The sequence below is a fragment of the Acinonyx jubatus genome, chromosome D3 (genome assembly GCF_027475565.1).
Source record: "Acinonyx jubatus isolate Ajub_Pintada_27869175 chromosome D3, VMU_Ajub_asm_v1.0, whole genome shotgun sequence".
Taxonomy (NCBI): Eukaryota; Metazoa; Chordata; class Mammalia; order Carnivora; family Felidae; genus Acinonyx; species Acinonyx jubatus.
Window position 1 is genome coordinate 20233414 of NC_069392.1, and position 20820 is coordinate 20254233.

The 20820-nt window shown below is 44.8% G+C and overlaps 2 gene segments (V, D, J or C); both read right to left on the bottom strand.

The window, feature by feature from the left end:
- The window catches only part of LOC106988734 (immunoglobulin lambda variable 5-39-like), a 603934-nt gene that overhangs the window by 546429 nt on the left and 36685 nt on the right, over window positions 1-20820 (bottom strand).
- On the bottom strand, window positions 47-715 carry LOC128312490 (immunoglobulin lambda variable 1-40-like). The segment is given in 2 exon segments: window positions 47-474; window positions 578-715. Coding segments are annotated over 2 exon segments (459 nt in total).

The following is a 20820-nucleotide window of genomic DNA, read 5'->3' on the forward strand; positions in this document are numbered from 1 at the left end:
GAAAGGACAGGAGGAACCTCACTCACGGGAGGTGCCCTTGCATGGACCTGCGTCCAAGTCATCAGCCACGGAATGAGCAGAATGACAGGCTGAGCTGAGGAGGCAACTGCTGATGTGTTTCCCTCTTTACAGATGAGTAACTAGGTTTTTGTCTCACTTCCCCACAGGCCTGGACCACTGTGTAAGCACTGCCACTGCTGTACCACGATACGCAGTAATAATCAGCCTCGTCCTCGGCCTGGAGCCCAGTGATGGTCAGGGTGCCTGTGCTGCCAGACTTGGAGCCGGAGAATCGATCAGGGACCCCTGAGGGTCGGTTGCTATTAACATAGATGATGGTTTTGGGGGCCATTCCTGGCATTTGTTGGTACCAGTCCACCCAACTACCAACTCTAGTGCAGGAGATAGTGACCCTCTGGCCCAGGGCCCCAGACACTGAGGATGGTTGATTCGGCCCCGACTGAGCCCAAATCCCTGGAAAGAGAAACAACAGAAAGGATATTTCTGGGGTCTAGAGACAAGAGGAGGAATCAGGTCCACACTTGTGTCCCCTTCCCGTGTCCCCACATCAAGTCACCTGTGCAGTGAGCGAGGAGGGTGAGGAGGAGAGGGGACCAGGCCATGGTGGAGGTCAGTACCGATCCTGCCTTCTGTTGCTTCACAGCTGAGCAGAGCCTCCCTTCACCTCTCCCTTCACCTCTTGATCTGTTGAGAGGGGGAGGGCCCAACCATGCAAATGCGACCCCCCTCTTTTCTGACTCCTCACTGGCTTCTTTAGGTGCCTCTGTCTGAGGATGTCAGGGGGATGGGCAGGGTAGGGGCAATTTCAGGGCAGGGGTGGGGAGGTCACAGATGTGAACCCTGAGCAGAGGGCACAGGCAGGGGCAGGTGGCAATTCACAGCTCTGATCTACCCTGGCCCCTCAAAACAGGCCTTGAGTGCCCCCTAGCGTCCAGACACAGACATGCCAGTTTATGACATGAGCAGAGCCCATCAGAGACCACTTCTGCCTCCCCACTGCTCTAGCCACTCTCCTCTGCCTAAGCATTAGACCAGGCCTCCTCACGTGGCCCCCATCACCTCAGGGCAGACTCTCTGTTCTACTCAGACTCCTGGACGTGAGCCTGTCCATGGCTCCCTTGACTCTTAATGGGTCAGGCCTGAAGAGTTGTCTCTACACACATTCTTGTAACAGTAAATGTGTATCAAAAGGGGAAGGAGGTAACTGGATATGACAGCGGAGGCTGGGCTCCAGGCGCCCATGCCAATGCAGGAAGCAGCAGAGAGCAGAGGGCAGCTCCCATGGGGAACTTTGGCAGATGGGACCTGATCCTCATGAGGTCGTTCTTAGATGTGCTTCTTACCCAGAAGGAGTGTGTTGATTCACACTCTATCCTGGCATCTATGTCAATGTGCTTATTGTCAGACATCTCAGTGATTCCAGTTTTCTCTCCCAAAGTGCATCAGGAAATATCAGTGGGATCCTAAGGATCCCATTTGGGCATCTGCTCTAGGATTCATGTATATTCTTTCTGAATTCCCTCCCAAATCCATGGTAGCTCTGTTCCGGAGACCTTGCAAAGGACCTGGTTCCAGGCTATGTCTTCCCTGGTGGTCAAGAGGAACTTGAATGACTTTCTGGTCCTTTTATTCTATGGCATCAATCTATGTGTCTCTTGAGAACAATACCACATTGGTTTTCATGACTACAGCTTTGTAATATAATTTGAAAGTGCGAAGTTTGGTGTCTTGAGTTTTGTTCCTTCTCAAGATTGCTTTGGCAATTTGGGGTCTTTTCTGGTTCTATACAAACTTCAGGGTTTTTTAAATTTCTGTGAAAAATGTCACTGAAATTTCCATGGGGATTGCATTGAATTTATAGAGTGCTTTGGGTAGTGTGGACACTTTTGCATTATATTTTGTGGAAATCCCTGGATTTTGGAATTATCTGGAGGCTTTGTGTGAGGCCTAAGGGTTTGTCTAAGATGACCTCCATCTCTGTACTTAAAAATGTGGATGGATTATGATGATTCAAACAAAAGAAGAGATACTAGTTTTGGCAATAAGGTAAAGAATGTGGATATGTGTATTTTTTCTTTTTTTATACACTGATGTATTCTTTTTAATTCAAAACCTTTCCTGGCCACCAGCTAAGAACTGATAAGCTGCAGATACGTAGTGCTGCAAGGACAAATAAAACTGTCAAGGTCATGGAGCATGTTGGGTTTTCATGTGAGTCACTATGACAGACAAGGAGGAGATGTGTCATGGGAGGTATTCAATGGGAAGCATTAAATATTTATAGGACTAGAGCACACAGTGCTATGTTAACCGAATGTCAATGACTAGAAGGTTAAGTGTGTATAACTGTATCATATGTTTTATTTATACGTAGTTTATGTTATAGATAGATAGATAGATAGATGTGTGTGTGTGTTTGTGTGTGTGTGTGTGAGTGTGTGTGTGTGTGTGTGTGTGTGTGTGTGTGTGATATAAACCCCAGGAGATTTCCTAGATATATTGTCATGACCAGTGCAGAGATGGATTAGATAAACCACTGGGGAAAATAATTGTATGAATATTTACAGTAGGAGTAGAACCTTGTGTGACACAAAGAAGGACTGGAGACGGATCTGGTGTGAGTAATTATAATACATTGCACACCGAGAAAGGAGGGCTTAGAGACCCAGGAACTTCATGGGACTGAGCTCTGTCGGATAGTAAGGTCTGTCTGGAAAATACCTGTTTGGGTATTTTCCTGCTGGCCTGCCTCACAGCCCTGTCCTCTCAGTGCCAGTGTGAACAGGCCACCACTGACCCCGGTCCTGGACACCCAGCTGCTCTGACAACACACAGCATCCCTAGAGGACACTCAGACCTTTGCTGATGGATATTTGAGCTTTCAGTGCCCTGGGAAGGAGCATGAGTGCATCCTCTCCTGGGTAGCTTGGGATGGAGACATTAACTTTCTTCAGGTCCCTAACAGCGTCCAGGCTGCTCACCATAGGCTTAGTTTACAATGTTTATGTTCCTGGACATATTAGTGTTCCCTGACATTGGGTTTGCTTGCTGCAGGGCCCTGGCATCACTACCAGTCTCCAATCTGAATTTGTTTTAATGTTTATTTATTTTTTAAGACATAGACAGAAAGAGGAGACGGAAAGAGCAGGGAGTTACAGAGAGAGAGCAGGAGACACAGAATCAGAAGCAGGCCCCAGGCTCTGATTTCATGGCACAGAGCCCAAGGCAGAGCTGCGGCTCACCAACCACGATATCATGACCTGAGCCAAATTCCTAAGCTTAACCGACTGAGCCACCCAGGCACCCCTACCTGTCTCCAACAAAACCAATTTCAAGGCTTCATATTTTCCAGGTTCACTCCCGGTTCATATCTGATAAAAAGTCCTTGGGGGGTTATTCAAAGTCCTTGAACTTTGAATACTTTTTGCTGTTGTTGCTGTATTATGAGGATCTCCTGTTATATCCCATCACCTCCATGGTACAGGCTCTGGGGCCTTTGAAGTCTCTGTTTGTCAAAAGACTACCGGCTCTCCGCAAACAAGTACCCAGGGTACTCACTTCCCAATCTGGGTTTTGACCAGGCCTTTATACGTAGTCTGGAATTTAATTTTCTTCTCTGGTATCCTCATGACCCATTTGCCCCTCTATTAGTCCAGTTTTGTAATTGTTCTTGGATGAACATGATATAAACCCTTATACCGTGCAAGGGACCTCTATTTTCTTAGAAATTCTTTCTTGCTTATCCATTAAGGGGCATTGAGAAAAGGGAATCCCACTCACATTCAACACTATCATCTGTATATGGTAAATGTTCCATGGGTTAACAGTGAAAAGACAACAAAATGTCTAGATTTTTTCCGGTAATACCAGGGTTCTCTGGACAAGGTAGGATGGGTTCATAGGCCTTTTTCTCTAAAATGGTGAAATTCTTTCAGCATGATTCCAGACTGAGTCAGAGGAAAAACAAAGACAGGGAAAGCTTAGAACACATGCAGTTACACTCTACTGGTCTTACCCTGGTAATTACATCTGCAACAGTCTCATTTCCAAATAAGGTCTCACTCTGAAATATGGGAGTTTTTAGAACTCTTAATCACATGAATTGTTGGAGACACAGCTCAACGCATAACAATTAATATCCACAGTTTATTCAGATTTTCTTAGTTTTTCCCTAATGTCCTTTTTCTGTTGTAAGATCTAGTTTATGATTCTTTGCGACATTGAGTTGTGAATTGTCCTTAAGCTTCTCTTACTGTGACACTTCTTCAGACTGTCCCTCTTTTTGGTGCCTTTGTCCATGCTTACTGAGTGGGGGTTATGCCTGATATCATTCAAGCCAAGGGTTTACACCTGTTCCATGAAATCTCTGCACAGGAATGTGTCTCATGTGATTCCATATATTTATACCATCAGTTAACAATATGGACGGCAGACATATGTGTAGACACTGAGTTAGAACCGAGTCCTTTTATGTTCCTGTGGTTGAAATCTTTCTAGTTTTGCCTCATGGGGGCCCTTTCGGTTGGCTCGTGAGCTCTTAGACACAACCTGTCCTTGTGTATGTGCGCACATGTGCATGTGTGGTGGTTGTGCACTGATTTGGTTGCGTTTGTTTGGGAGACAATGCCAGACAATGACAGAGTGTCATTTAAGGGCCATTAGTATCATATAGAATAATTCTGTGGCTCAGAGTGTTTTCCTCTGTTCACATGATTAATTCTTTTTCAGCGTTTAGCACCCCCGCGACCTACAGATGTTTGCAGATTCTTGCTTCTTCCAATGTTGGATATAATTATCAAATTATTTATAAAAGTGGCACCTCCTTGGTGACCTCTTAGTTGGTCCTGGTTTGGGTGATTATTTTAAACCTAGAATAAATACCCATGTGCCAAGTTTAGGTTGCTTTCAGGCTTTAGTGATTAGGAATCAGTTGTTACAAACGTTAAAGTGCAGGGTTTTTCCTGCACTTTTTTCGTTTTCTGACACTAATAAGGTCCTCTGTACTCATCCTGCACCATTGCTCTGTGGGATAAGATTCCCCCGAGGAAGCCCCATGTCTTCCCGGGAGAACGGTATTAGAAGGTAACATCTGGGAAAATGCATCTCAGGCCTCATGGGGCATCATTGCTTCCGGTTTCACTCAGCTGACGCATGAAGGACAAATACATGAGGAAACTAAGCCAGGACCGTGGACATATTGGTGACTGTGTCCACATGCAAGTCTCTGTCTCCATCAAACTACACACGTCGTCAGACTGTCATCTGCGGCTCTAATCCATGACCACATCCTCTCCCCAGCCTCCTCCCTTGGTTGTATCCGTGACTCTCCTTTCCTCAAGTGACAACTGTGGCTCCAGCACCACATTCCATCCATTTACTTCATCGTTCGGTGACAGTACACAGTGCAGTCACGTCACGATCGTCAACCGGCTCCCCTACGGGATACAACCTTAGTTACTAGAGGACAGAACTTGCGTGCAGTTTCTTACGTCTTTACACGTAGAGGCTCCACTCACTTTCAGCCCCTTGGCTCAGCGGCTCGCCCCACCCCTGCACTGACGTGGGCTCACACGTGTTACTGCAGCTACATGAGTTTTGTCACCTTCTGCTTTCCATCATGTGCCCCAAATTCCTACATTTTTCTACGCACACGTTAAGTTTCTGACATGGGGCGTGTACAGTGTTCAGTGAATTCTGACAATGACAGAGTGTCATTTAAGTGCCATTAGTATCATATAGAATAATTCTGTGGCTCAGAATGTTTTCCTCCGTTCACATGATTAACTCCTTTTCAGCGTTTAGCCCCTCCACGACCTGCAGATGTTTGCAGTTTTGCGTCTTCCAATGTTTGACATAACTATCAAATTATTTATAAAAGTGGCACCTCCTAGGTGACCTCTTAGTTGGTTTCTAGTTTGGGTGATTACATTTAAACCCAGAATATATATCCATGTGCCAAGTTTAGGTTGCTTTCAGGCTTTAGTGATTTGGAATAAGTTGTTATAAACATTGAAGTGCAGGGTTTTTCCGATGGACAAAAGTTTTGAATCTTATCTTCATAATTTTATAATCTGAAATTGGCATTTTTTCACAAATAATAGATAACAAGACAAAACTAGTCACCGCCAATGAGATAATAGTACCAGATGCAAATAAGGCTGACTTATTTTTCAGGCACCACAAGGGTGGAGTTCAGAGGCAAACTGAAAATGCTTCATTTATTTTAATGTCAGAAGGAAAATTGATATGATCTGGCCTAGAAGTAAAATACCTCAGCTTATAAAACAAGAGATTTCTCTTTCATGAGGACTCTTTGTGTCAGAAGTGTTTTCTGAGAGTGACTTTGAGGACAGAGGACAGGAGGAACCTCACTCATGGGAGGTGCCCTTGCATGGACCTGCGCCAAAGCTATCAGCCATAGAATGAGCAGAATCACAGGCTGAGCTGAGGAGGCAACTGCTGATGTGTTCCCCTTCTTTACAGTTGAGTAACTAGGTTTTTGTCTCACTTCCCCACAGGCCTAGAGCATTGTGTGAACGTTTAGACTATAGTCCCACGATGAACAGTAATAATCAGCCTCGTCCTCGGCCTGGAGCCCAGTGATGGTCAGGGTGCCTGTGCTGCCAGACTTGGTGCCGGAGAATCGATCAGGGACCCCTGAGGGTCGGTTGCTATCACTATAGATGATGGTTTTGGGGGCCATTCCTGGGATTTGTTGGTACCAACCCACGTAATTACCAACTCCAGTGCAGGAGATAGTGACCCTCTGGCCCAGGGCCCCAGACACTGAGGATGGTTGAGTCAGCCCCGACTGAGCCCACGACCCTGGAAGGAGAAACAAACAGAGAGGATATTCCTGGGGTGTAGAGAGAAGAGGAGGAATCAGGCGCACACTTGTGCTTCCAGGACCCCTTCCTGTGTCCCCACATCAAGTCACCTGTGCAGTGAGCGAGGAGGGTGAGGAGAAGAGGAGACCAGGCCATGGCGGAGGTCAGCACGGATCCTGCCTTCTGTTGCCTCACAGCTGAGCAGAGCTTCCCTTCACCTCTCCCTTCACCTCTTGATCTGTTGAGAGGGGGAGGGCCCAACCATGCAAATGAGACCCCCCTGTTTTCTGACTCCTCACTGACTTCTTTAGGTGCCTCTGTCTGAGGATGTCAGGGGGATGGGCAAGGGAGGGGCAATTTCAGGGCAGGGGGTGGGGAGGTCACAGATGTGAGCCCTGAGCAGAGGGCACAGGCAGTGGCAGGTGGCAGGACTCACCTCTGATCTACCGTGACCCCTCAGAAACAGACCTTGAGTGCCCCTTAGCGTCCAGACACAGTCATGCCATTGTATGACATGAGCAGAGCCAATCAGAGACCACTTCTGCCTCCCCACTGCTCTAGCCACTCTCCCCTGCCTCAGGGCTAGACCAGGTGTCCCCACTTGTGGCCCCCCATCATCTCAGGGCAGACTCTCTGTTCTACTCAGACTCCTGGACAGGGGCCTGTCCATGGCTCCCTTGACTCTTAATGGTCAGGCCTGAGGAGTTGTCTCTACACACATTCCTCTAACAGTAAAGGTGTATCAAAAGAGGAAGGAGTTAACTGAATATGACAGCGGACGCAGGGCTCCAGGCACCCATGCCAATGCAGGAAGCAGCAGAGAGCAGAGGGCAACTCCCATGGGGGCCTTTAGCAATTGGGACCTGACCCTGGTGAGATCGTTCTTAGATGTGCTTCTTACCCAGATGGAGTGTGTTGATTCACACTCTATCCTGGCATCTATGTCAATGTGCTCATTGTCAGACGTCTGAGTCATTCCAGTTTTCTCTCCCAAAGTGCATCAGGAAATATCAGTGAGATCCTAAGGATCCCATTTGGGGCATCTGCTCTAGGATTCATGTATAGTCTTTCTGAATTCCTTCCCAAATCCATGGTAGCTCTGTTCCGGCGACCTTGCAAAGGTCCTGTTTTCAGCCTCTGTCTTCCCTGGTGGTCAAGAGGAACTTGAATGACTTTCTGGTGTTTTTATTCTATGGCATGAATCTGTGTGTCTCCTGAGAACAATACCACATTTGTGTTCATGACTACAGCTTTGTAATATAATTTGAAAGTGCGAAGTATGTGTCTCGAGGTTTATTCCTTCTCAAGATTGCTTTGGCAATTTGGGGTCTTTACTGGTTCTATACAAAATTCAGGTTTTTTTTATCTCTGTGCAAAACTTCATTGGAATTTTTATGGGGATTGCATTGAATTTATTTATTTTTTTTCAATATATGAAATTTATTGTCAAATTGGTTTCCATACAACACCCAGTGCTCATCCCAAAAGGTGCCTTCCTCAATACCCATCACCCACCCTCCCCTCCCTCCCACCCCCCATCAACCCTCAGTTTGTTCTCAGTTTTTAACAATCTCTTATGCTTTGGCTCTCTCCCACTCTAACCTTTTTTTTTTTTCCTTCCTCTTCCCCATGGGTTTCTGTTAAGTTTCTCAAGATCCACATAAGAGTGAAACCATATGGTATCTGTCTTTCTCTGTATGGCTTATTTCACTTAGCATCACACTCTCCAGTTCCATCCATGTTGCTACAAAAGGCCATATTTCATTCTTTCTCATTGCCACGTAGTATTCCATTGTGTATATAAACCACAATTTCTTTATCCATTCATCAGTTGATGTACATTTAGGTTCTTTCCACAATTTGGCTATTGCTGAGAGTGCTGTTATAAACATTGGGGTAGAAGTGCCCCTATGCATCAGTACTCCTGTATCCCTTGGGTAAATTCCTAGCAGTGCTATTGCTGGGTCATAGGGTAGGTCTATTTTTAATTTTCTGAGGAACCTCCACACTGCTTTCCAGAGCGGCTGCACCAATTTGCATTCCCACCAACAGTGCAAGAGGGTTCCCGTTTCTCCACATCCTCTCCAGCATCTATAGTCTCCTGATTTGTTCATTTTGGCCACTCTGGCGTGAGGTGATATCTGAGTGTGATTTTGATTTGTATTTCCCTGATAAGGAGCGACGTTGAATATCTTTTCATGTGCCTGTTGGCCATCCGGATGTCTTCTTTAGAGAAGTGTCTTTTCATGTTTTCTGCCCATTTCTTCACTGGGTTATTTGTTTTTCGGGTGTGGAGTTTGGTGAGCTCTTTATAGATTTTGGATACTAGCCCTTTGTCCGATATGTCATTTGCAAATATCTTTTCCCATTCCGTTGGTTGCCTTCTGGTTTTGTTGATTGTTTCCTTTGCTGTGCAGAAGCTTTTTATCGTCATAAGGTCCCAGTAATTCATTTTTGCTTTTAATTCCCTTGCCTTTGGGGATGTGTCGAGTAAGAGATTGCTACGGCTGAGGTCAGAGAGGTCTTTTCCTGCTTTCTCCTCTAGGGTTTTGATGGTTTCCTGTCTCACATTCAGGTCCTTTATCCATTTTGAGTTTATTTTTGTGAATGGTGTGAGAAAGTGGTCTAGTTTCAACCTTCTGCATGTTGCTGTCCAGTTCTCCCAGCACCATTTGTTAAAGAGACTGTCTTTTTTCCATTGGATGTTCTTTCCTGCTTTGTCAAAGATGAGTTGGCCATACATTTGTGGGTCTAGTTCTGGGGTTTCTATTCTATTCCATTGGTCTATGTGTCTGTTTTTGTGCCAATACCATGCTGTCTTGATGATGACAGCTTTGTAGTAGAGGTTAAAGTCTAGGATTGTGATGCCTCCTGCTTTGGTCTTCTTCTTCCAAATTACTTTGGCTATTCAGGGCCTTTTGTGGTTCCATATGAATTTTAGGATTGCTTGCTCTAGTTTCGAGAAGAATGCTGGTGCAATTTTGATTGGGATTGCATTGAATGTGTAGATAGCTTTGGGTAGTATTGACATTTTGACAATATTTATTCTTCCAATCCATGAGCAGGGAATGTCTTTCCATTTCTTTATATCTTCTTCAACTACCTTCATAATCTTTCTATAGTTTTCAGCATACAGATCTTTTACATCTTTGGTTAGATTTATTCCCAGGTATTTTATGCTTCTTGGTGCAATTGTGAATGGGATCAGTTTCTTTATTTGTCTTTCTGTTGCTTCATTGTTAGTGTATAAGAATGCAACTGATTTCTGTACATTGATTTTGTATCCTGCAACTTTGCTGAATTCATGTATCAGTTCTAGCAGACTTTTGGTGGAGTCTATCGGATTTTCCATGTATAATATCATGTCATCTGCAAAAAGCGAAAGCTTGACTTCATCTTTGCCAATTTTGATGCCTTTGATTTCCTTTTGTTGTCTGATTGCTGATGCTAGTACTTCCAGCACTATGTTAAACAACAGCGGTGAGAGTGGGCATCCCTGTCGTGTTCCTGATCTCAGGGAAAAAGCTCTCAGTTTCTCCCCATTGAGGATGATGTTAGCTGTGGGCTTTTCATAAATGGCTTTTATGATGTGTAAGTATGTTCCTTCTATCCCAACTTTCTCAAGGGTTTTTATTAAGAAAGGGTGCTGGATTTTGTCAATGGCCTTTTCTGCATCGATTGACAGGATCATATGGCTCTTCTCTTTTTTTTTTTCTTAATGTGATGTATCACGTTGATTGATTTGCGAATGTTGAACCAGCCCTGCATCCCAGGAATGAATCCCACTTGATCATGGTGAATAATTCTTTTTATATGCTGTTGAATTCTATTTGCTAGTATCTTATTGAGAATTTTTGCATCCATATTCATCAGGGATATTGGCCTGTAGTTCTCTTTTTTTACTGGGTCTCTGTCTGGTTTGGGAAGCAAAGTAATGCTGGCTTCATAGAATGAGTCTGGAAGTCTTCCTTCCCTTTCTATTTCTTGGAATAGCTTGAGAAGGATAGGTATTATCTCTGCTTTAAACGTCTGGTAGAACTCCCCTGGGAAGCCATCTGGTCCTGGACTCTTATTTGTTGGGAGATTTTTGATAACCGATTCAATTTCTTCGCTGGTTATGGGTCTGTTCAAGCTTTCTATTTCCTCCTGATTGAGTTTTGGAAGAGTGTGGGTGTTTAGGAATTTGTCCATTTCTTCCAGGTTGTCCAATTTGTTGGCATATAATTTTTCATAGTATTCCCTGATAATTGTTTGTATCTCTGAGGGATTGGTTGTAATAATTCCACTTTCATTCATGATTTTATCTATTTGGGTCATCTCCCTTTTCTTTTTGAGAAGCCTGGCTAGAGGTTTGTCAATTTTGTTTATTTTTTCAAAAAACCAACTTTTGGTTTCGTTGATCTGCTCTACAGTTTTTTTAGATTCTATATTGTTTATTTCTGCTCTGATCTTTATTAGTTCTCTTCTTCTGCTGGGTTTAGGCTGCCTTTGCTGTTCTGCCTCTAGTTCCTTTAGGTGTGCTGTTAGATTTTGTATTTGGGATTTTTCTTGTTTCTTGAGATAGGCCTGGATTGTGATGTATTTTCCTCTCAGGACTGCCTTCGCTGCATCCCAAAGCGTCTGGATTGTTGTATTTTCATTTTCGTTTGTTTCCATGTATTTTTTAATTTCTTCTCTAATTGCCTGGTTGACCCACTCATTCTTTAGTAAGGTGTTCTTTAACCTCCATGCTTTTGGAGGTTTTCCAGACTTTCTCCTGTGGTTGATTTCAAGCTTCATGGCATTGTGGTCTGAAAGTATGCATGGTATAATTTCAATTCTTGTAAACTTATGAAGGGCTGTTTTGTGACCCAGTATATGATCTATCTTGGAGAATGTTCCATGTGCACTCGAGAAGAAAGTATATTCTGTTGCTTTGGGATGCAGAGTTCTAAATATATCTGTCAAGTCCATCTGATCCAATGTATCTTTCAGGGCCCTGGTTTCTTTATTGACCATGTGTCTAGATGATCTATCCATTTCTGTAAGTGGAGTGTTAAAGTCCCCTGCAATGACCACATTCTTATCAATAAGGTTGCTTGTGTTTATGAGTAATTGTTTTATGTATTTGGGGGCTCCGGTATTCGGCGCATAAACATTTATAATTGTTAGCTCTTCCTGGCGGATAGACCCTGTAACTATTATATAATGTCCTTCTTCATCTCTTGTTACAGCCTTTAATTTAAAGTCTAGTTTGTCTGATATAAGTATGGCTGCTCCAGCTTTCTTTTGGCCTCCAGTAGCATGATAAATAGTTCTCCATCCCCTCACTCTCAATCTAAAGGTGTCCTCAGATCTAAAATGAGTCTCTTGTAGACAGCAAATAGATGGGTTTTGTTTTTTTATCCATTCTGATACCCTATGTCTTTTGGTTGGCGCATTTAATCCATTTACATTCAGTGTTATTATAGAAAGATACGGGTTTAGAGTCATTGTGATGTCTGTATGTTTTATGCTTGTAGTGATGTCTCTGGTACTTTGTCTCACAGGGTCCCCCTTAGGATCTCTTGTAGGGCTGGTTTAGTGGTGACAAATTCCTTCAGTTTTTGTTTGGGAAGACCTTTATCTCTCCTTCTATTCTAAATGACAGACTTGCTGGATAAAGGATTCTCGGCTGCATATTTTTTCTGTCTAGCACACTGAAGATCTCGTGCCAATCCTTTCTGGCCTGCCAAGTTTCAAAAGAGAGATCAGTCACGAGTCTTATAGGTCTCCCTTTATATGTGAGGGCACGTTTACCCCTTGCTGCTTTCAGAATTTTCTCTTTATCCTTGTATTTTGCCAGTTTCACTATGATATGTCGTGCAGAAGATCGAGTCAAGTTACGTCTGAAGGGAGTTCTCTGTGCCTCTTGGATTTCAATGCCTTTTTCCTTCCCCAGTTCAGGGAAGTTCTCAGCTATTATTTCTTCAAGTACCCCTTCAGCACCTTTCCCTCTCTCTTCCTCCTCTGGGATACCAATTATGCGTATATTATTTCTTTTTAGTGTATCACTTAGTTCTCTAATTTTCCCCTCATACTCCTGGATTTTTTTATCTCTCTTTTTCTCAGCTTCCTCTTTTTCCATAACTTTATCTTCTAGTTCACCTATTCTCTCCTCTGCCTCTTCCATCCGAGCCGTGATGGTTTCCATTTTGTTTTGCATTGCATTTAAAGCATTTTTCAGCTCCTCGTGACTGTTCCTTAGTCCCTTGATCTCTGTAGCAAGAGATTCTCTGCTGTCCTCTATACTGTTTTCAAGCCCAGCGATTAATTTTATGACTATTATTCTAAATTCACTTTCTGTTATATTATTTAAATCCTTTTTGATCAGTTCATTAGCTGTTGTTATTTCCTGGAGATTCTTCTGAGGGGAATTCTTCCGCTTGGTCATTTTGGATAGTCCCTGGAGTGGTGAGGACCTGCAGGGCACTTCCCCTGTGCTGTGGTGTATAACTGGAGTTGGTGGGCGGGGCCGCAGTCAGACCTGATGTCTGCCTCCAGCCCACCGCTGGGGCCACAGTCAGACTGGTGTGTGCCTTCTCTTCCCCTCTCCTAGGGGCGGGATTCACTGTGGGGTGGCGTGGCCCGTCTGGGCTACTTGCACACTGCCAGGCTTGTGGTGCTGGGGATCTGGCGTATTAGCCGGGGTGGGTAGGCAAGGTGCACGGGGGCAGGAGGGGCAGGCTTAGCTCGCTTCTCCTTAGGTGATCCACTTCAGGAGGGGCCCTGTGGCAGCGGGAGGGAGTCAGATCCGCTGCCGGAGGTTTGGCTCCGCAGAAGCGCAGAGTTGGGTGTTTGCGCTGAGCGAGCAAGTTCCCTGGCAGGAACTGGTTCCCTTTGGGATTTTGGCTGGGGGGTGGGCGGGGGAGATGGCGCTGGCGAGCGCCTTTGTTCCCCACCAAACTGAGCTCTGTCATCGGGGGCTCAGCAGCTCTCCCTCCCTTTGTCCTCCAGCCTTCCCGCTTTCGGAGCAGAGCTGTTTACTTATGACCTCCCAGACGCTAAGTCGCGCTTGCTGTCGGAACACAGTCCGTCAGGCCCTTCCGCTTTTGCCAGCCAGACTCGGGGGGCTCTGCTTGGCCGGCGAGCCGCCCCAACGCCCCGGCTCCCTCCCGCCAGTCCCTGGAGCGCGCGCCGCCTCGCTGCCCTTCCTACCCTCTTCCCTGGGCCTCTCGTCTGCGCTTGGCTCCAGAGACTCCGTTCTGCTAATCCTCTGGCGGTTTTCTGGGTTATTTAGGCAGGTGTAGGTGGAATCTAAGTGATCAGCAGGACGCGCGGTGAGCCCAGCGTCCTCCTATGCCGCCATCTTCGGACCTCCAACGGGATTGCATTGAATTTATAGAGTGCTTTGGGTAGTGTGGACATTTTAGCATTATATTTATTGTGGAGATCCCTGGATTTAGGAATTACCTGGAGGCTGTGTGTGAGGTCTACGTGTTTGTCTAAGATGACCTCCATCTCTGTGCTTAAAAATGTGGATGGATTATCATGATTCAAATGATAGAAGAGATGCTAGTTTTGGCAATAAGGTAAAGAATGTGGATATGTGCTTTTTTCCTTTTTTTCACTGATGTATTCTTTAAAAATCAAAAACCTTTCCTGAGCACCAGCAAAGTATCAGTAAGCTGCAGACACTCAGTGTTGCAAGGACAAACAAAACTGTCAAGGTCGTGGGGCATGTTGGGTTTTCATGTGACTCACTATGACAGACAAGGAGATGTTTCTTGTGAGGTATTCAATGGGAAGGATTAAATATTTATACGCTAGAGCACACGGTTCTATGTTAACCAAGAGTCGATGACTAGAAGTGTGTATGTGTGTATATAACTGTATCTTATGTTTTATATATAGGTAGTTTGTGTTTCATACATTTATATATATATATATATATATATATATATATATATATATATATGATACAAATCCCAGGAGATATATCCTAGTTGTATTGTCATGAACAGTGCAGAGATGGATTAGATAAACCACTGGGGAAAATAATTGTGTGAATATTTACATATGAGTAGAACCTTGTGTGACACAGAGAAGGACTAGAGAAGGATCTGGTGTGAGTAATTATAATAACTTGCACACCGAGAAAGGAGGGCTTAGAGCACCAGGAACTTCTGGGTTATGGACTGAGCTCTGTTGGGTAGTAAGCTCTTCGGGAAAATACCTGTTTGGGTATTTTCCTGCTGGCCTGCCTCACAGCCCAGTCCTCTCAGTGCCAGTGAAACAGGCCACCGCTGACCCCGGTCCTGGTCACCCAGCTGCTCTGACAACACACAGCATCCCTAGAGGACACTCTGACCTTTGCAGATGGATATTTGAGCTTTCAGTACTCAGGGAAGGAGCATGAGTAGATCCTCTTCCGCGTGCTTGGGATGGAGACATTAATTTTCTTCAGGTCACTAACAACGTCCAGGCTGGTCAACATAGGGCTTATTTTAGAATGTTTATGTTCCTGGACATATTAGTGTTCCCTGACATTGGGTTTGCTTGCTGCAGGGGGCCTGGCATCACTACCAGTCTCCGATCTAAATTTGTTTTAATGTTTATTTTTTTTAAGAGAGAGAGGACAGAGAGAAAGAAAAAAGAGAGACATAGAGAGAGAGAGAGAGAGAGCAGGGAGGTACAGAGAGAGAGTGGGAGACGCAGAATCAAAAGCAAGCTCCAGGCTCTGATTCTGTGGCACAGAGCCCCAGGCAGGGCTTTGGCTCACGAACCACGAGATCATGACCTGAGCCAAAGTCTGAAGCTTAACGGACTGAGCCATCCAGGCACCCCTACCAGTCTCCAATCGAAACCAATTTCAAGGCCTCATATTTCCCAGGTTCACTCCCGGTTCATATGTGATAAAAAGTCCATGGGGGTTATCCTTGAACTTTGAATACTTTTTGCTCTTGTTGCTGTATTGTGAGAGTCTCCTGTTATCACACCACCTCCATGGTACAGGCTCTGGGGCATCTGAAGTCTCTGTTTGTCAAAAGACTACCTATTCTCCGCAGAGATGTATCCACTGTACTTAATTCCCACTCTGGGTTTTGACCAGGCCTTTATACTTAGTCTGGAATTTATTTTCTTCTCTGGTATACTCATGACCCGTTTGCCTCTCTATTGGTCCAGTTTTGTAAGTGTTCTCAGGATGAACATTGATATAAAGCATTATACAGTACAAGGGAATCTATCTTCTTAGAAATTTGTTCTCGGTTCATCCATTAAGGGAATTCAGGAAAGGGAATCCCACTCACATTCAACCCTATTATCTATTTGGTAAATGTTCCATGGGTTAACAGTGAAAAGACAACAAAATGTCTAGATTTTTTCCGGTAATACCAGGGTTCTCTGGACAAGGTAGGATGGGTTCATAGGCTTTTTTCTCTAAAATAGTGAGATTCCTTTCAGCATCATTGCAGACCGAGTCAGAGGAAAATCAATGAGAAACCTAGAACACATGCAGTTACACTTTACTGGTCTCACCCTGGTAATTACATCTGCAACAGACTCATTTCCAAATAAGGTCTCATCCTGAAATATGGGAGTTTTTAGAACTTTTAATCACATGAATTGTTGGCGACACAGTTCAACGTGTAACAATTAATATCCACAGTTTATTCAGATTTTCTTAGTTTTTACCTAATGTCCTTTTTCTGTTGTATGATCCACTTTATAATTCTTTGCGACACTGAGTTGTGAATTGTCCTTAAGCTTCTCTTACTGTGACATTTCTTCAGACTGTCCCTCTTGTTGGTGCCTTTGTGCATACTTACTGAGTGGGGGTTATGCCTGACGTCATTCAAGCCAAGGGTTTAAACTTGTTCCATGAAATCTCTGCATGGGAATGAGTCTCATGTGATTCCATATATTAATACCATCAGTGTACAATTGGACGGCAAACATATGTGTAGACACTGAGTTAGAACCGAGTCCTTTTATGTTCCTGTGGTTGAAATCTTTCTAGTTTTGCCTCATGGGAGCCCTTTAAGTTGGCTCGTGAGCTCCTAGACAAACCCTGTCCTTGTGTGTGTGCGCACACGGGTATGTGTGGTGGTTGTCGCGGATTTGCTTGCGTTTGTTTGGGAGACAATGCCAGACAATGACAGAGTGTCATTTAAGGGCCATTAGTATCATATAGAATAATCTGTGGCTCAGAGTGTTTTCCTCTGTTCACATGATTCATTCTTTTTCAGCGTTTAGCACCCCCGCGACCTACACATGTTTGCAGAGTTTTGCTTCTTCCAATGTTGGATATAATTATCAAATTATTTATAAAAGTGGCACCTCCTGGGTGACCTCTTAGTTGGTTCCTGGTTTGGGTGATTATTTTAAACCTAGAATAAATATCCATGTGCCACGTTTAGGGTGCTTTCAGGCTTTAGTGATTAAGAATCAGTTGTTATAAACATTGAAGTGCAGGGTTTTTCCTATGGACAAAATTTATGAAACTTATCCTCATAATTTTATAATTTTAAATTGGCATTTTTTCACAAATAATAGGTAAGAAGAAGAGATTAGCCAGTGCCATGGAGACAATAGTACCAGATGCAAATAAGGCTGACTTATTCTTCAGGCACCACATGAGTAGAGTTCAGAGGAAAAATAAAAATGCTTCATTTATTTTTATATCAGAAGGAAAAATTGATATGATCTGGCCTAGAAGTAAAATACCTCAGCTGATAAAACAAGAGATTTGCCTTCCATCAAGACTCTGTGTCAGAAAGGTTTTCTGAGCATGACTTTGAGGACAGAAAGGACAGGAGGAACCTCACTCACGGGAGGTGCCCTTGCATGGACCTGCGTCCAAGTCATCAGCCACGGAATGAGCAGAATCACAGGCTGAGCTGAGGAGGCAACTGCTGATGTGTTTCCCTCTTTACAGATGAGTAACTAGGTTTTTGTCTCACTTCCCCACAGGCCTGGACCACTGTGTAAGCACTGCCACTGCTGTCCCACGATGAGCAGTAATAATCAGCCTCGTCCTCGGCCTGGAGCCCAGTGATGGTCAGGGTGCCTGTGCTGCCAGACTTGGAGCCGGAGAATCGATCAGGGACCCCTGAGGGTCTGCTATTATCCCAATAGATTATGGTTTTGGGGGCCATTCCTGGGATTTGTTGGTACCAGCCCACGTAACTACCAACTCCAGTGCAGGAGATAGTGACCCTCTGGCCCAGGGCCCCAGACACTGAGGATGGTTGATTCGGCCCCGACTGAGCCCAAATCCCTGGAAAGAGAAACAACAGAGAGGATATTCCTGGGGTCTAGAGACAAGAGGAGGAATCAGGCCCACACTTGTGCTTCCAGGACCCCTTCCCGTGTCCCCACATCAAGTCACCTGTGCAGTGAGCGAGGAGGGTGAGGAGGAGAGGGGACCAGGCCATGGCGGAGGTCAGCACCGATCCTGCCTTCTGTTGCCTCACAGCTGAGCAGAGCCTCCCTCAACCTCTCCCTTCACCTCTTGATCTGTTGAGAGGGGGAGGGCCCAACCATGCAAATGCGACCCCCTGTTTTCTGACTCCTCACTGACTTCTTTAGGTGCCTCTGTCTGAGGAACTCAGGGGGATGGGCAGGGTAGGGGCAATTTCAGGGCAGGGGTGGGGAGGTCACAGATGTGAGCCCTGAGCAGAGGGCACAGGCAGTGGCAGGTGGCAATTCACAGCTCTGATCTACCTTGACCCCTCAAAACAGGCCTTGAGTGCCCCCTAGCATCCAGACACAGACATGGCAGTTTATGATGTGAGCAGAGCCCATCAGAGACCACTTCTGCCTCCCACTGCTCTAGCCACTCTCCTCTGCCTAAGCATTAGACCAGGTTTCCTCACGTGGCCCCCCATCACCTCAGGGCAGACTCTCTGTTCTACTCAGACTCCTGGGGGTGAGCCTGTCCATGGCTTCCTTGACTCTTAATGGGTCAGGCCTGAGGAGGTGTCTCTACACACATTCCTCTAACAGTAAATGTGTATCAAAAGGGGAAGGAGGTAACTGGATATGACAGCGGAGGCTGGGCTCCAGGCGCCCATGCCAATGCAGGAAGCATCAGAGAGCAGAGGGCAGCTCCCATGGGGAACTTTGGCAGATGGGACCTGACCCTGGTGAGATAGTTCTTAGATGTGCTTCTTACCCAGAAGGAGTGTGTTGATTCACACTCTATCCTGGCATCTATGTCAATGTGCTCATTGTCAGATGTCTGAGTCATTCCAGTTTTCTCTCCTAAAGTGCATCAGGAAATAGTAGTGAGATCCTAAGCCCATCTGGGGCATCTGCTCTAGGATCCATGTATATTCCCTCCCAAATCCATCATAGCTCTGTTCCGGAGACCTTGCAAAGGACCGTTTTCAGCCTCTGTCTTCCCTGGTGGTCAAGAGGAACGTGAATGACTTTCTGGTCTTTTTATTCTATGGCATCAACCTATGTGTCTCTCGAGAACAATACCAGGTTGGTGTTCATGACTACAGCTTTGTTAATATAATTTGAAAGTGCAAAGTATGGTGTCTTGAGGTTTGTCCCTTCTCAAGATTGCTTTGGCAATTTGGGGTCTTTTCTGGTTCTATACAAAATTTGGGGTTTTTTTTATTTCTGTGCAAAACGTCATTGGAGTTTTTATGGGGATTGCATTGAATTTACAGAGTGCTTTGGGTAGTGTGGACATTTTAGCATTATATTTATTGTGGAGATCCCTGGATTTAGGAATTACCTGGAGGCTGTGTGTGAGGTCTACATGTTTGTCTAAGATGACCTCCAACTCTGTGCTTAAAAATGTGGATGGATTATGATGATTCAAACGAAAGAAGAGATACTAGTTTTGGCAATAAGGTAAAGAATGTGGATATGTGTATTTTTTCTTTTTTTATACAATGATGTATTCTTTTTAAATCAAAAACCTTTCCTGGGCACCAGCTAAGTACCGGTAGGCTGCAGACACTCAGTGCTGAAAGGACAAACAAAACTGTCAAGGTCATGGAACATGTTGGTTTTTCATGTGACTCACTATGACAGACAAGGAGGAGATGTTTCATGGGAGGTATTCAATGGGAAGCATTAAATGTTTATATGAACAGACACATGGTTCTAGTTTAACTGAGTCGATGACTAGAATTGTGCATGTGTGTGTAACTCTATCTCATGTTGTATTTATACGTAGTTTGTGTGATATATATACATATATGTGTGTGTGTGTGTGTCTGTGTGTGTGTGTGTGTGTGTGTGTGTGCGCGTGTGATATAAACCCCAGGAGATATATCCTAGATGTATTGTCATGAACAGTGCAGAGATGGATTACATAAACCACTGGGGAAAATAATTGTATGAATATTTACAGTAGGAGTAGAACCTTGTGTGACCCAGAGAAGGACTGGAGAGGGATGTGGTGTGAGTAATTATAATACATTGTACGCTGAGAAAGGAAGGCTTAGACCACCAGGACCTTTGGGCCATGGGACTGAGTTCTGTCGGGTAGTAAGCTCTGTCGGGGAAATACCTGTTTGGGTATTTTCCTGCTGGTCTGCCTCACAGCCCTGTGCCAGTGTGAACAGGCCACCACTGACCCCGGTCCTGGTCACCCAGCTACTCTGACAACCACACAGCATCCCTAGAGGACACTCTGACCTTTGCAGATGGATATTTGAGCTTTCAGTGCTCAGGGAAGGAGCATGAGTAGATCCTCTCCCGGGTGCTTGGGATGGAGACGTTAATTTTCTTCAGGTCCCTAACAGCGTCCAGGCTGCTCACCATGGGATTAGTTTACAGTGTTTATCTTCCTGGACATATTAGTGTTCCCTGACATTAGGTTTTCTTGCTGCAGGGCCCTGGCATCACTACCAGTCTCCAATCTGAATTTGTTTTAATGTGTATTTTTTTTAAGAGAGAGAGGACAGAGAGAGAGAGAGAGAGAGAGAGAGCAGGGAGGTACAGAGAGAGAGCGGGAGACGCAGAATCAAAAGCAAGCTCCAGGCTCTGA